This window comes from Sebastes fasciatus, assembly GCF_043250625.1.
Source record: "Sebastes fasciatus isolate fSebFas1 chromosome 14 unlocalized genomic scaffold, fSebFas1.pri SUPER_14_unloc_2, whole genome shotgun sequence".
In the NCBI taxonomy this organism is placed as follows: domain Eukaryota; kingdom Metazoa; phylum Chordata; class Actinopteri; order Perciformes; family Sebastidae; genus Sebastes; species Sebastes fasciatus.
The window spans coordinates 1-17142 of NW_027428123.1; the positions used below are offsets into that span (position 1 = coordinate 1).

Here is a 17142-nt window from a genome sequence, read left to right on the forward strand (position 1 = left end):
TCTCCCTCTCTCCCTCTCTCTCCCTCTCTCCCTCTCTTCTCCCTCTCTCTCCCTCTCCCTCTCTCTCTCTCTCTCCCTCTCTCTCCCTATCCCTCTCTCTCCCTCTCTGCTCCACAGACTAACAGATAACGACCACCGTTCATCATCAATCAGTCACAACATACATTCTGATCTATCTGATGTCTCCTCCTCTCTCTCTCTCCTCTCTCTCCTCCTCCCTCTCTCCTCCCTCTCTCCTTCTCCTCCTCTCTCTTCCTCCTCTCTCTCTCCTCCTCCCACTCCCCTCCTCCTCTCTCTCTCTCTCTCTCTCTCTCCTCCACCTCCTACAGGCTGAACAAGTCATTAGAAGTGATGACATCATGCAGAGTTTTATCAAAACTTTGGTTTTTATTGAGCTTCACATTAAAAACAGCTGACCTCTGACCTCCACAGGAGCCAGACTCACAGCTCAGCATGGAGCATCATGGGAAACGTAGTGTGTCCAAACAATATAAACACAAAACAATAAATAACTCCGAAAACATGTGGTGGAGTTTGACCTTCAGACTGACTCATTCAGGAGTTTGACCTTCAGACTGACTCATTCAGGAGTTTGACCTTCAGACTGACTCATTCAGGAGTTTGACCTTCAGACTGACTCATTCAGGGCCGTCAATCAATTTAAATAGATAATCACCATTACAGGAAGTCGATGGGACATGTAGTCTGTACTAAGGGTAAAACTACCCTCCGCCGGCGGCGGCGTCTCTACGTGTATCTCAGGTCTGATCCATTATAGTGCACGTTTTAGTTCAGAAGTTTTTGGTTCATAGTTTTTGTCTTTGGGGCGTTACGATTGGCTGAGGGACAGCCTGAGCTCCTCCTCCCTCAGGCTGCGGTCCAACCGCTGCGTCTCAGACTCCAGGACGGACGGGATCGGACGGCGAGTGACAGCGGCCAGCGAGTCGGTGAGGTCGTGTCTCAGAGAGAGCAGCCACTGGCTGTTCCTGGAGGACTGCTGGATGAACTCCTCCCTCTGCTGCTGGTCGGCAGCCAATGAGAGACGGAGCTGACTCACCTGAGGGCGGGGTGGGGGGGACACGGTGACATCATCAGCATCATTCACACAGTGACATCATCAGCATCCACACAGTGACATCATCAGCATCCATACGATGACATCATCAGCATCCATACGGTGACATCATCAGCATCCACACAGTGACATCATCAGCATCCATACGATGACATCATCAGCATCATTCACACAGTGGCATCATCAGCATCCACACAGTGACATCATCAGCATCCATACGATGACATCATCAGCATCATCCACACAGTGACATCATCAGCATCCATACGATGACATCATCAGCATCCACACAGTGACATCATCAGCATCCACACGGTGACATCAGCATCCATACGATGACATCATCAGCATCCATACGATGACATCATCAGCATCCATACGATGACATCATCAGCATCCACACAGTGACATCATCAGCATCCACACAGTGACATCATCAGCATCCACACGGTGACATCATCAGCATCCACAGTGACATCATCAGCATCCATACGATGACATCATCAGCATCCACACGGTGACATCATCAGCATCCATACGATGACATCATCAGCATCCACACGGTGACATCATCAGCATCCACAGTGACATCATCAGCATCCACACAGTGACATCATCAGCATCCATACGGTGACATCATCAGCATCCACAGTGACATCATCAGCATCCATACGATGACATCATCAGCATCCATACAGTGACATCAGCATCCATACGATGACATCATCAGCATCCACACAGTGACATCAGCATTCATACGATGACATCATCAGCATCCACACGGTGACATCATCAGCATCCATACAATGACATCATCAGCATCCACACGGTGACATCATCAGCATCCACACGGTGACATCATCAGCATCCACAGTGACATCAGCATCCACACAGTGACATCATCAGCATCCACACAGTGACATCATCAGCATCCATACGGTGACATCATCAGCATCCACACAGTGACATCAGCATTCATACGATGACATCATCAGCATCCATACGATGACATCATCAGCATCCACACGGTGACATCATCAGCATCCACACGGTGACATCATCAGCATCCATACGATGACATCATCAGCATCCACACGGTGACATCAGCATCCACACAGTGACATCATCAGCATCCACACAGTGACATCATCAGCATCCACACGGTGACATCATCAGCATCCATACGATGACATCATCAGCATCCACACAGTGACATCATCAGCATCCACACAGTGACATCATCAGCATCCATACGATGACATCATCAGCATCCATACGGTGACATCATCAGCATCCATACGATGACATCATCAGCATCCATACGATGACATCATCAGCATCCACACGGTGACATCATCAGCATCCATACGATGACATCATCAGCATCCACACGGTGACATCATCAGCATCCACACGGTGACATCATCAGCATCCACACAGTGACATCATCAGCATCCACACGGTGACATCATCAGCATCCATACGATGACATCATCAGCATCCACACAGTGACATCATCAGCATCCATACGATGACATCATCAGCATCCACACGGTGACATCATCAGCATCCACACGGTGACATCATCAGCATCCACACAGTGACATCATCAGCATCCATACGGTGACATCAGCATCCATACGATGACATCATCAGCATCCACAGTGACATCATCAGCATCCATACGATGACATCATCAGCATCCACACGGTGACATCATCAGCATCCACACAGTGACATCATCAGCATCCACAGTTACATCATCAGCATCCACACAGTGACATCATCAGCATCCATACGATGACATCATCAGCATCCACATGGTGACATCATCAGCATCCATACGATGACATCATCAGCATCCACACGGTGACATCATCAGCATCCACACAGTGACATCATCAGCATCCACACAGTGACATCATCAGCATCCACACGGTGACATCATCAGCATCCATACAATGACATCATCAGCATCCATACAATGACATCATCAGCATCCACACGGTGACATCATCAGCATCCACACGGTGACATCATCAGCATCCACACGGTGACATCATCAGCATCCACACGGTGACATCATCAGCATCCACACAGTGACATCATCAGCATCCACAGTGACATCATCAGCATCCACACAGTGACATCAGCATCCATACGGTGACATCATCAGCATCCACACGGTGACATCAGCATCCATGCGATGACATCATCAGCATCCACACGGTGACATCATCAGCATCCACACAGTGACATCATCAGCATCCACACGGTGACATCATCAGCATCCACACAGTGACATCATCAGCATCCATACGGTGACATCATCAGCATCCACACGGTGACATCAGCATCCATACGATGACATCATCAGCATCCACACGGTGACATCATCAGCATCCACACAGTGACATCATCAGCATCCACACGGTGACATCATCAGCATCCATACGATGACATCATCAGCATCCACACAGTGACATCATCAGCATCCATACGGTGACATCATCAGCATCCACACAGTGACATCATCAGCATCCATACGGTGACATCATCAGCATCCACACAGTGACATCATCAGCATCCATACGGTGACATCATCAGCATCCACACAGTGACATCATCAGCATCCACACGGTGACATCATCAGCATCCACACAGTGACATCATCAGCATCCATACGGTGACATCATCAGCATCCACACAGTGACATCATCAGCATCCACACGGTGACATCATCAGCATCCACACGGTGACATCAGCATCCATACGATGACATCATCAGCATCCACACGGTGACATCATCAGCATCCACACAGTGACATCATCAGCATCCACACGGTGACATCATCAGCATCCATACGGTGACATCATCAGCATCCATACGGTGACATCATCAGCATCCACACAGTGACATCATCAGCATCCACACAGTGACATCATCAGCATCCACACAGTGACATCATCAGCATCCACACAGTGACATCATCAGCATCCATACGGTGACATCATCAGCATCCATACGGTGACATCATCAGCATCCACACAGTGACATCATCAGCATCCACACAGTGACATCATCAGCATCCACACAGTGACATCATCAGCATCCACACAGTGACATCATCAGCATCCATACGGTGACATCATCAGCATCCACACAGTGACATCATCAGCATCCATACGATGACATCATCAGCATCCACAGTGACATCATCAGCATCCATACGGTGACATCATCAGCATCACCTGACCACCACTCTTCTTCTGTGGTGCTCTCACCTGGTCCTCCAGCTCCCTCACTCTGCTCCTCAGGCGCTCTTCTTCTTCTGTGGTGTCTGCCGGCTGCTGGACCTGATCTCTGCTGCTGTCAGTCAGCTGCTGTCTGAAGCTCCAACGCTGCTGCTCCACCTGCAACACACCACACACCTGATGTCCCTCAGAGTGTCTCAGAGTGTCTCAGTGTGTCTCAGTGTCCCTCAGAGTGTCTCAGTGTGTCTCAGAGTGTCTCAGTGTGTCTCAGAGTGTCTCAGTGTGTCTCAGTGTGTCTCAGAGTGTCTCAGTGTGTCTCAGAGTGTCTCAGTGTGTCTCAGTGTGTCTCAGAGTCCCTCAGTGTGTCTCAGAGTCCCTCAGTGTGTCTCAGAGTCCCTCAGAGTGTCTCATTGTGTCTCAGTGTGTCTCAGTGTGTCTCAGTGTGTCTCAGTGAGTGTGTACCTGTCTCAGTGTGTCTCAGTGTGACCCTCAGAGTGTCTCAGAGTGTCTCAGTGTGTCTCATTGTGTCTCAGTGTGTCTCATTGTGTCTCAGTGTGTCTCAGTGTGTCTCAGAGTGTCTCAGTGTGTCTCAGAGTGTCTCAGAGTGTCTCAGTGTGTCTCAGTGTGACCCTCAGAGTGTCTCAGTGAGTGTGTACCTGTCTCAGTGTGTCTCAGAGTGTCTCAGTGTGTCTCAGAGTGTCTCAGTGTGTCTCAGAGTGTCTCAGAGTGTCTCAGTGTGTCTCAGAGTGTCTCAGTGTCCCTCAGAGTGTCTCAGAGTGTCTCAGTGTCCCTCAGAGTGTCTCAGAGTGTCTCAGAGTGTCTCATTGTGTCTCAGTGTGTCTCAGAGTGTCTCAGTGTGTCTCAGTGTGTCTCAGAGTGTCTCAGTGTGTCTCAGTGTGTCTCAGTGTGTCTCAGTGTGTCTCAGAGTGTCTCAGTGTGTCTCAGTGTGTCTCAGAGTGTCTCAGAGTGTCTCAGAGTGTCTCATTGTGTCTCAGTGTGTCTCAGAGTGTCTCATTGTGTCTCAGTGTGTCTCAGTGTGTCTCAGTGTGTCTCAGAGTGTCTCAGTGTGTCTCAGTGTGTCTCAGAGTGTCTCAGAGTGTCTCAGAGTGTCTCATTGTGTCTCAGTGTGTCTCAGAGTGTCTCATTGTGTCTCAGTGTGTCTCAGAGTGTCTCAGTGTGTCTCAGTGTGTCTCAGAGTGTCTCAGAGTGTCTCAGAGTGTCTCATTGTGTCTCAGTGTGTCTCAGAGTGTCTCAGAGTGTCTCATTGTGTCTCAGTGTGTCTCAGAGTGTCTCAGAGTGTCTCAGTGTGTCTCAGTGTGTCTCAGAGTGTCTCAGTGTGTCTCAGTGTGTCTCAGTGTGTCTCAGTGTGTCTCAGAGTGTCTCAGTGTGTCTCAGTGTGTCTCAGAGCGTCTCAGAGTGTCTCAGAGTGTCTCATTGTGTCTCAGTGTGTCTCAGAGTGTCTCAGTGTGTCTCAGTGTGTCTCAGAGTGTCTCAGTGTGTCTCAGTGTGTCTCAGAGTGTCTCAGTGTGTCTCAGAGTGTCTCAGTGTGTCTCAGAGTGTCTCAGTGTGTCTCAGTGTGTCTCAGAGTGTCTCAGAGTGTCTCAGTGTGTCTCAGACTGTCTCAGTGTGTCTCAGAGTGTCTCAGTGTCCCTCAGAGTGTTTCAGAGTGTCTCAGTGTGTCTCAGAGTCCCTCAGTGTGTCTCAGTGAGTGTGTACCTGTCTCAGTGTGTCTCAGAGTGTCTCAGAGTGTCTCATTGTGTCTCAGTGTGTCTCAGAGAGTGTGTACCTGTCTCAGTGTGTCTCAGAGTGTCTCAGAGTGTCTCAGTGTGTCTCAGAGTGTCTCAGTGTCCCTCAGAGTGTCTCAGTGTCCCTCAGAGTGTCCCTCAGAGTGTCTCAGAGTGTCTCAGGGTCCCTCAGTGTGTCTCAGAGTGTCTCAGTGTCCCTCAGAGTGTCCCTCAGAGTGTCTCAGAGTGTCTCAGTGTGTCTCAGAGTGTCTCAGTGTCCCTCAGAGTGTCTCAGAGTGTCTCAGTGTCCCTCAGAGTGTCCCTCAGAGTGTCTCAGAGTCCCTCAGTGTGTCTCAGAGTGTCTCAGTGTGTCTCAGAGTGTCTCAGAGTCCCTCAGTGTGTCTCAGAGTCCCTCAGTGTGTCTCAGAGTCCCTCAGTGTGTCTCAGAGTGTCTCAGAGTGTCTCAGTGTGTCTCAGAGTCCCTCAGTGTGTCTCAGAGTGTCTCAGAGTGTCTCAGTGTGTCTCAGAGTCCCTCAGTGTGTCTCAGAGTGTCTCAGAGTGTCTCAGTGTGTCTCAGAGTCCCTCAGTGTGTCTCAGTGTGTCTCAGAGTGTCTCAGAGTGTCTCAGTGTGTCTCAGTGTATCTCAGAGTCCCTCAGTGTGTCTCAGAGTGTCTCAGAGTGTCTCAGAGTGTCTCAGTGTGTCTCAGTGTATCTCAGAGTCCCTCAGTGTGTCTCAGAGTGTCTCAGAGTGTCTCAGAGTGTCTCAGAGTGTCTCAGTGTGTCTCAGAGTGTCTCAGAGTGTCTCAGAGTGTCTCAGAGTCCCTCAGTGTGTCTCAGTGTGTCTCAGAGTGTCTCAGTGTGTCTCAGAGTCCCTCAGTGTGTCTCAGTGTGTCTCAGAGTGTCTCAGAGTGTCTCAGTGTGTCTCAGTGTGTCTCAGTGTGTCTCAGTGTATCTCAGAGTCCCTCAGTGTGTCTCAGAGTGTCTCAGTGTGTCTCAGTGTATCTCAGAGTCCCTCAGTGTGTCTCAGAGTGTCTCAGTGTGTCTCAGTGTGTCTCAGAGAGTGTGTACCTGTCTCAGTGTGTCTCAGAGTGTCTCAGTGTGTCTCAGTGTGTCTCAGAGTGTCTCAGTGTGTCTCAGAGTGTCTCAGTGTGTCTCAGAGTCCCTCAGTGTGTCTCAGAGTGTCTCAGAGTGTCTCAGTGTGTCTCAGAGTCCCTCAGTGTGTCTCAGAGTCCCTCAGTGTGTCTCAGAGTGTCTCAGTGTGTCTCAGAGTCCCTCAGTGTGTCTCAGTGTGTCTCAGAGTGTCTCAGTGTGTCTCAGTGTGTCTCAGTGTATCTCAGAGTGTCTCAGTGTGTCTCAGTGTGTCTCAGAGTGTCTCAGTGTGTCTCAGAGTCCCTCAGTGTGTCTCAGTGTGTCTCAGAGTGTCTCAGTGTGTCTCAGAGTCCCTCAGTGTGTCTCAGAGTGTCTCAGAGTGTCTCAGTGTGTCTCAGAGTCCCTCAGTGTGTCTCAGAGTGTCTCAGAGTGTCTCAGTGTGTCTCAGTGTGTCTCAGTGTGTCTCAGAGTCCCTCAGTGTGTCTCAGAGTGTCTCAGAGTGTCTCAGTGTGTCTCAGAGTCCCTCAGTGTGTCTCAGAGTGTCTCAGTGTGTCTCAGAGTCCCTCAGTGTGTCTCAGTGTGTCTCAGAGTGTCTCAGTGTGTCTCAGAGTGTCTCAGTGTGTCTCAGAGTCCCTCAGTGTGTCTCAGAGTGTCTCAGAGTGTCTCAGTGTGTCTCAGTGTGTCTCAGTGTGTCTCAGAGTCCCTCAGTGTGTCTCAGAGTGTCTCAGAGTGTCTCAGAGTGTCTCAGAGTGTCTCAGAGTGTCTCAGTGTGTCTCAGAGTGTCTCAGAGTGTCTCAGAGTGTCTCAGAGTCCCTCAGTGTGTCTCAGAGTGTCTCAGTGTGTCTCAGTGTCTCTCAGTGAGTGTGTACCTGTCTCAGTGTGACCCTCAGAGTGTCTCTGTCTCTCTTCAGACTACAGTTCTTCTTGTTCAGTCGGTTCTGGTCCAGTTCTAGTTCAGCCACCAGACGCTGGAGGACGTCCAGTCTGTCCCCCACGTCCTGCTGTGTGTTAGGCCCCGCCCCCGAGCTCTGCTCCTGCTGGTGGGCTCTCTCCCTGTAGCCAATCAGAGCCTCCTCCGTCCTCTCCAGAGCCAATCGGACACGATCTCTGTCTGTCTCCAGCTCCTCTGTCCTCTGAGTCAGAGAGTACACCTTCACAACAACGAGAGGTATTAGCACTACTTCTGGAACAGAGTACTACTACTGGAACAGAGTACTACTACTGGAACAGAGTAGTACTACTGGAACAGAGTACTACTACTGGAACAGAGTATTATTACTGGAACAGAGTACTACTACAGTAACAGAGTATTTTTACAGTGTGGTATTAGTACTACTGATGTAGAGGATGTGAATACTTCCTCCATCTCTGGTTTTAATACAACAAGTCAAACCTCAGCTTCTCGTTGTCTCAGCAGCCTCCTGATCTCCTCCTTCTCCTGCAGCAGAGAGGAGATCTGCTGCTCCTCCTCCTGCTGCTGCTGCTGCTCCTCCTCCTCCTGCTGCTGCTGCTGCTCCTCCTGCTGCTGCTCCTGCTCCTCCTCCTCCTGCTGCTGCTGCTGCTCCTCCTGCTGCTGCTCCTGCTCCTCCTCCTCCTGCTGCTGCTGCTGCTCCTCAGGAAACAATAAACAATTAAACATTTTAATATGATGACTTTTACAGTGTGTCCTCTTTCCATCACAAGTTTATAGACCTCCTCCTCCCCCTCCTTCTCCTCCTCCTCACCTCTCCTCCTCCCCCTCCTTTCTCCTTGTCGTCTATCTCTTGGTCTCTCCTCCTCCTCCTCCGTCCATCCGTCTCCTCTCTCTTCTGCTCCTCCAACGTGGCCGTGGCTCTGACCCGGCTCAGCTCGGCCCGGCTCTCCTCCGCCTCCCTCCTCAACTCCTCCACCCTGGACCTCCACTCCTTCTCCGTCTCCTCCTCTCTCTCCCTCAGCGTCTGGACTTCTCTGGACAGGGCTTTCAGCTTCACCTCCTGCTCCTCCTCCACCTCGCTCCTCCACCTCTCTTCAGTCTCCCTCCTCTGCTCCTCCTCCACCTCCTCCACTCTGCTCCTCCACCTCTCCTCAGCCTCCCTCCTCTGCTCCTCCTCCACCTTCTCCACTCTGCTCCTCCACCTCTCCTCAGCCTCCCTCCTCTGCTCCTCCTCCACCTCCTCCACTCTGCTCCTCCACCTCTCCTCAGCCTCCCTCCTCTGCTCCTCCTCCACCTCCTCCACTCTGCTCCTCCACCTCTCCTCTGCCTCCCTCCTCTGCTCCTCCGCCTTCTCCTTGGCCCGTCGGGCCTCCTCCAGCTCCTCCATCATCTCCCTCCTCCTCCTCTCCAGGGCCTTGGCTCTGGCTCTCAGCTCCTCCACCTCTCCTCTCTCCATCTGCTCCTCCTCCCTGACAGTCTGCAGGTTCTCCTCTCTGAGCGTCTGCACCTCCTTCAGGGTGCTCCTCAGACGCTCCCCCTCGGTGTGGCTCTCCTGAATGATGGAGCAGTTTAACATGTCAGGGTGTAGTTAGCGTAGCTTAGCATAAAGACTGGAAACAGAGGGAAACTGCTAGCCTGGTAGTATTAGTACTTCTACTGTAACAGAGGAGTTGAACAGATGGGAGCAGCAGGAGGTGCTGTACCTGCAGGAGGAGTTTCAGCTTGGTCACCTCCTCCAGAGCGACTCTCAGCTCCTCCTTCATCCTCTGCTCCTCCTCCTCCTTCACCTCCTCCAGAGCGACTCTCAGCTCCTCCTTCATCCTCTGCTTCTCCTCCTCCTTCTCCTTCACCTCCTCCTTGGATCGCTCCCTGCTCCGACTCACGTCAGACACCTGAAGGAGAAACATGCTAACAGCTAAGCTAAGTGTTGTTGTAGTACTACAGTACTACTGAGAGTATATAGAGTATATAGTAGTACTACAGTACTACTGAGTATATAGAGTATATAGTAGTACTACAGTACTACTGAGAGTATATAGAGTATATAGTAGTACTACAGTACTACTGAGAGTATATAGAGTATATAGTAGTACTACAGTACTACTGAGAGTATATAGAGTATATAGTAGTACTACAGTACTACTGAGTATATAGAGTATATAGTAGTACTACAGTACTACTGAGAGTATATAGAGTATATAGTAGTACTACAGTACTACTGAGAGTATATAGAGTATATAGTAGTACTACAGTACTACTGAGAGTATATAGAGTATATAGTAGTACTGCAGTACTACTGAGAGTATATAGTGTATATAGTAGTACTGCAGTACTACTGAGAGTATATAGAGTATATAGTAGTACTACAGTACTACTGAGAGTATATAGAGTATATAGTAGTACCGCAGTACTACTGAGAGTATATAGAGTATATAGTAGTACTACAGTACTACTGAGAGTATATAGAGTATATAGTAGTACTACAGTACTACTGAGAGTATATAGAGTATATAGTAGTACCGCAGTACTACTGAGAGTATATAGAGTATATAGTAGTACTACTGAGAGTATATAGAGTATATAGTAGTACTACAGTACTACTGAGTATATAGAGTATATAGTAGTACTACAGTACTACTGAGTATATAGAGTATATAGTAGTACTGCAGTACTACTGAGAGTATATAGAGTATATAGTAGTACTACAGTACTACTGAGTATATAGAGTATATAGTAGTACTGCAGTACTACTGAGAGTATATAGAGTATATAGTAGTACTGCAGTACTACTGAGAGTATATAGAGTATATAGTAGTACTACAGTACTACTGAGAGTATATAGAGTATATGTATACTGTAGTACTAGTGTATATTGTGTACTCAGTGAGTACCTGTCTCTGCAGGGAGCTCAGGTTCTCCACCATCACCTCCATGCTCTGCTGCACTCCTTTCAGCTCCTCCTGGGCCTCCTCCCTCCTCCTCTGCTCCTTCTGCACCTCCTCTCTGAGAGCTGTCACCTCCTTCTCTGTCCTCATCAACGTCTCTTGTACCTGCTCCTTCTCCTTCTGCTCCTTCAGCATCTCCTCTCTGAGAGATGTCATGTCTTGTCTCCTCTTCATCAGCTCCTCCTGCGCCTCCTTCTTCTCCCTCTGCTCCTCCTGCACCTCCTCTCTGAGAGATGTCATGTCTTTTCTCCTCTTCATCAGCTCCTCCTGGGCCTCCTTCTTCTCCTTCTGCTCCTCCTGCACCTCCTCTCTGAGAGATGTCATGTCTTGTCTCCTCTTCATCAGCTCCTCCTGCGCCTCCTTCTTCTCCCTCTGCTCCTCCTGCACCTCCTCTCTGAGAGATGTCATGTCTTTTCTCCTCTTCATCAGCTCCTCCTGGGCCTCCTTCTTCGCCCTCTGCTCCTCCTGCACCTCCTCTCTGAGAGATGTCATGTCTTTTCTCCTCTTCATCAGCTCCTCCTGGGCCTCCTTCTTCTCCTTCAGCACCTCCTCTCTGAGAGATGTCATGTCTTGTCTCCTCTTCATCAGCTCCTCCTGCACCTCCTTCTTCTCCCTCTGCTCCTTCAGCACCTCCTCTCTGAGAGATGTCATGTCTTGTCTCCTCTTCATCAGCTCCTCCTGCGCCTCCTTCTTCTCCCTCTGCTCCTCCTGCACCTCCTCTCTGAGAGCTGTCATGTCTTGTCTCCTCTTCATCAGCGCCTCCTTCTTCTCCCTTTGTTCCCTTTGCACCTCCTCTCTAAGAGCTGCCACCTCCTCCTCAGCCACCTCCCCCCTGCTTTGCTCCTTCTGTACCTCCTCCTGGGCCTCCTTCTTCTCCCTCTGTTCCCTTTGCACCTCCTCTCTAAGAGCTGCCACCTCCTCCTCAGCCACCTCCCCCCTGCTTTGCTCCTTCTGTACCTCCTCCTGGGCCTCCTTCTTCTCCCTCTGTTCCCTTTTCACCTCCTCTCTAAGAGCTGTCTCCTCCTTCTCAGTCCTCTTCAGCTCCTCCTGGGCCTTCTCCCTCTCCCTCTGCACCTCCTGCCTGAGAGCGCTCACCTCCCTCTCCCTCCTCCTCAGCTCCACCGACAGTCCCTTCTTCTCCTCCTCCAGCTCTCTCATTCTGGACCTCCCTCTCTCCTCCACCAGGAGGCGCTGACCTCTCTCAGCCTCCACCAGTCTCCCTCGCTCCTCTTTCACTTCCCTCAGCTCATCCTCCAGCCTCCTCTTCTCCTCCCTCACCCTCCTCAGCACCTCCTCCTCCGTCTCGATCAGTTTGTTTTCCAGCCTCCTCTTCTCCTCCTCCGTCCTCCTCAGCTCCTCTCTTTGCTCCTGCGTCTCCTTCTCCATCTCTTCCAACCTGTCCTCCAACCTCCTCTTCTCCTCCTCCGTCCTCCTCAGCTCCTCTCTTTGCTCCTGCGTCTCCTTCTCCATCTCTTCCAACCTGTCCTCCAACCTCCTCTTCTCCTCCTCCGTCCTCCTCAGCGCCTCCCTCTCTTCCTCCCGCTCCTCCTCCACCTCTCTCACTTTCTCCTCCAGACTTCTCTTCTCCTCCTCCACCTCCATCAGCTTGTTGTCCAGCCTCCTCCTCCTCTCCACCTCCGTTCTCCTCAGCGCCTCCCTCTCTCTCCCTTCCTCCTCCTCCCTCTCCTCCAGCGTGGCTCTCAGCTGCTGCGCCTCCTCCTCTCGCTCCTTCAGGATATGGCTGAGCTTCAGCACCTCCTTCGCGCTCCGCTCAGCCTTCTCCCTCCACTCCTTCGCCTCCTCCTCCAGCCTGTCCCGGGCCTCCTCCCTCTCTCTGGCTCTCCTCCTCTCTCTCTCGCTCTCGGCCCGGGCCTCCTGCACCTCCCTGGCCTGGGAGGAGGCCCTGACCTCTTTTTCTCCTCCCTCCCTCCTCTCCTTCTCCAGGAGCCTCCGGGTTTCTCTCAGCTGCGCCTCCATCTGCTCCTCCTTCACCTCCTTCTGCTTCAGTTTGTCGTTCGCCTCCTGACGCTCCCGTTCTCCCTCCTCCTTCTGCTCCTCCATCAGCCTCAGCCGCTCCTTCAGCTCCTCCACCTCCTCCTCCCTCTCCCTCACGGCGCTCATCTGTCGCTCCAGGCTGCGTTCCCTCCGCTCCACCTCCTCCTTCACCTCCTCACACTCCTCCCTGGCCACATTCAGCCTCACCCTCAGCAGCTCCACCTCCCCCACCTCCTCCGTCAGCCTCTCCACCTCCTCCTCTGCTCTCTTCGCTTCACCCCTGAGTCGGTGCACCTCCTCCTCCCTTCTCTTCCTCCTCCTCCCCTCCTCCTCATCATGCAGTCTCTCCTTCTCTCTCCTCTCCTCCTCTAGTTGGGAGGTTTCTTTTCTCAGTCTGTTCATCTCCTCCTCCGCCTCCTCCACCCTCCTCCTCCATCTTTTCACCTCCTCTGCTTCACTCCTCAGTCGCTCCATCTCCTCCTCCCTCTCCTCCTTCTGTCTTTCTAATCTCTCCATCCGGTCGCAGAGCGCCTCGATCTCCTCCTCCCTCTTCACCTCCTCCTCCTTCGATCTGACCTCCACCCTCCTCACCTCCTCCTCCAGTCTCTCCTTCTCTCCCTCCACCCTCCTCACCTCCAGTCTCTCCTTCTCTCCCTCCACCCTCCTCACCTCCTCCTTTGATCTGACCTCCACCCTCCTCACCTCCTCCTCCAGTCTCTCCTTCTCTCCCTCCACCCTCCTCACCTCCTCCTCCAGTCTCTCCTTCTCTCCCTCCACCCTCATCACCTCCTCCTCCAGTCTCTCCTTCTCTCCCTCCACCCTCATCACCTCCTCCTCCAGTCTCTCCTTCTCTCCCTCCACCCTCCTCACCTCCTCCTTTGATCTGACCTCCACCCTCCTCACCTCCTCCTCCAGTCTCTCCTTCTCTCCCTCCACCCTCATCACCTCCTCCTCCAGTCTCTCCTTCTCTCCCTCCACCCTCATCACCTCCTCCTCCAGTCTCTCCTTCTCTCCCTCCACCCTCACCTCCTCCTTTGATCTGACCTCCACCCTCCTCACCTGCTCCTCCAGTCTCTCCTTCTCTCCCTCCGCCCGCTGTATTCTCTCCATCACGTGGCTGATACGGGCCTCCCTCTCCGTCACCTCCCCCCTCAGCCTCTCCACCTCCTGTTGTCTCTCCCCCTCCTCCTCCATCAGTCCCTCTATGCGCCTCCTCAGCACCTCCACCTCTCCGTCCCTCGTCCCCAGCTCCTCGCTTAGAGCCTCCCTCTCTCTCTGCCAGGCCTCCTTCTCCTCTTCCCTCCTCCTCCTCAGCTCCTCCCTCTCCTCCCTCAGCCTCTCCACCTCCTCCCTCAGCGCCTCCCTCTCCTCTTCTCTCCCGACCGTCTCTCTCTCCAGCTCTCCTCTCAGACACTCCACCTCCCCTTCACAATAAAAGCACAAGAGAACTGCTGTTATAAACACAAGTACTACTTCTGCTACTGCTCTTAATACTACTGATACTACTACTATAAATACTACTGATACTACTACTATAAATACTACTGATACTACTACTATAAATACTACTGATACTACTACTATAAATACTACTGATACTACTACTATAAATACTACTGATACTACTACTATAAATACTACTGATACTACTACTATAAATACTACTGATACTACTACTATAAATACTACTGATACTACTACTATAAATACTACTGATACTACTACTATAAGTACTACTGATAGTACTGCTATAATACTACTGATAGTACTGCTATAATACTACTGATACTACTACTATAAGTACTACTGATAGTACTACTATAAGTACTACTGATAGTACTGCTATAAGTACTACTGATAGTACTGCTATAAGTACTACTGATAGTACTGCTATAATACTACTGCTATAGTACTACTGATAGTACTGCTATAAGTAGTACTGATAGTACTGCTATAAGTACTACTGATAGTACTGCTATAATACTACTGATAGTACTGCTATAAGTACTACTGATAGTACTGCTATAATACTACTGATAGTACTGCTATAGTACTACTGATAGTACTGCTATAAGTACTACTGATAGTACTGCTATAATACTACTGCTATAGTACTACTGATAGTACTGCTATAAGTAGTACTGATAGTACTGCTATAAGTACTACTGATAGTACTGCTATAAGTACTACTGATAGTACTGCTATAATACTACTGATAGTACTGCTATAGTACTACTGATAGTACTGCTATAAGTACTACTGATAGTACTGCTATAATACTACTGCTATAGTACTACTGATAGTACTGCTATAAGTAGTACTGATAGTACTGCTATAAGTAGTACTGATAGTACTGCTATAAGTAGTACTGATAGTACTGCTATAAGTACTACTGATAGTACTGCTATAATACTACTGATAGTACTGCTATAAGTAGTACTGATAGTACTGCTATAAGTAGTACTGATAGTACTGCTATAGTACTACTGATAGTACTGCTATAAGTACTACTGATAGTACTGCTATAAGTAGTACTGATAGTACTGCTATAAGTACTACTGATAGTACTGCTATAAGTAGTACTGATAGTACTGCTATAGTACTACTGATAGTACTGCTATAATACTACTGATAGTACTGCTATAGTACTACTGATAGTACTGCTATAATACTACTGATAGTACTGCTATAGTACTACTGATAGTACTGCTATAATACTACTGATAGTACTGCTATAAGTACTACTGATAGTACTGCTATAAGTACTACTGATAGTACTGCTATAAGTACTACTGATAGTACTGCTATAAGTACTACTGATAGTACTGCTATAAGTACTACTGATAGTACTGCTATAAGTACTACTGATAGTACTGCTATAAGTACTACTGATAGTACTGCTATCAGTACTACTGATAGTACTGCTATAAGTAGTACTGATAGTACTGCTATAAGTAGTACTGATAGTACTGCTATAAGTACCTTGTAGTACTTCCTTGGCCTGCTGCAGAGTGTGGATGTGAGTGTTCAGCTGACATCTGTCCACCTCCGACTGAGAGAGCTGCTGCTGCTGCTGATGGAGCTGCTGGTGGAGAGACGAGGACTCTCTCCTGAGAACAGAGAGACTGTGTATAAATACACAACCTGTATATATATATGTTTACTAGGGATGCACCGATACCGATACCCGATACCAGTATCGGGTATCGGGACCCGATGTAAATCTCAGGTGTGTTCAGAGTACCTGAGCTCCTGCAGCTCCTCCTCCAGCTGCTCCCTGTGTCTCTGCAGACTGTCCTGCTCCTCCTGCTGCCTCCTGCTCTCCCTCTGCTGCTCCTCCTGCTGCCTGTCTCTCCTCCTCACCTCCTCCAGCGCCTGCCTCAGCTGCTGCTGCGCCTCCTTCAGCTCCACGCACACTGAGGCATGCTGGGAGGACAGCTGAGGACCACACACACACACACACACACATATCATACATGATACATGATACATCACACAGGTGTAACGCTGTCACATGACCGGCACCTCCTCCTCCTCCTCCTCCTCTTTACCTCCTCCAGCTGACCTCCATCCCTCCCTCTCTCCTCCATCAGGGAGCTCAACCGTCTCTCCTTCTCCTCCATTCTTCTCTCCATCTCTCTCTCTCCTTCTCTCAGCTGACGGACGATGGAGGCCTCCTCCTCTCTCTGAGCTCTGAACAACACATCACATCACTGTGATTCACTACTTATAATAACCTGGATTAAATGTTTATAATCTGGATTAAATGTTTATAATCTGGATTAAATGTCTATAATCTGGATTAAAGGTTTAACATTCAGGATTACGGATGCGGTTACAGGTGTTGTGGAAACCAAACTCACCTGAGCTGACAGCGGTCCAGGTCGAGGGTTTTGACCTCCCTCTGCAGAGAGCTGACCTCTGACCTCACAGCCTGCAGATGTGATTGGCTGTCTGACAGCTCACACTCCATCTGTACACACACACACACACACACACACACACACACACACACACGCACACACACACACAAAGAGACAATGTGATGAACCAGGTGTGATGGACTACAGGTGTGATGGACTACAGGTGTGATGGACTACAGGTGTGATCGATTACAGGTGTGATGGACTACAGGTGTGATGGACT

The 17142-nt window shown here is 50.0% G+C and overlaps 1 protein-coding gene across 1 annotated transcript in view; it reads right to left on the reverse strand.

The window, feature by feature from the left end:
• Nucleotides 1–367: 367 nt before the first annotated feature.
• The window catches only part of LOC141763565 (uncharacterized), a 39227-nt gene continuing 22452 nt past the window's right edge, over nt 368–17142 (reverse strand). The window contains exons 17-28 of the mRNA XM_074628001.1: nt 16860–16969; nt 16548–16689; nt 16241–16434; nt 15979–16106; nt 10948–14420; nt 9760–9948; nt 9294–9608; nt 8868–9131; nt 8537–8749; nt 8013–8294; nt 4361–4489; nt 368–1057 (exon numbers count right to left, since the gene is read on the reverse strand). Of these exons, the coding sequence (XP_074484102.1) occupies nt 830–1057; nt 4361–4489; nt 8013–8294; nt 8537–8749; nt 8868–9131; nt 9294–9608; nt 9760–9948; nt 10948–14420; nt 15979–16106; nt 16241–16434; nt 16548–16689; nt 16860–16969 (5667 nt within the window). The 3' untranslated portion in view covers nt 368–829. The remainder of the gene's footprint in view (nt 1058–4360; nt 4490–8012; nt 8295–8536; nt 8750–8867; nt 9132–9293; nt 9609–9759; nt 9949–10947; nt 14421–15978; nt 16107–16240; nt 16435–16547; nt 16690–16859; nt 16970–17142) is intronic.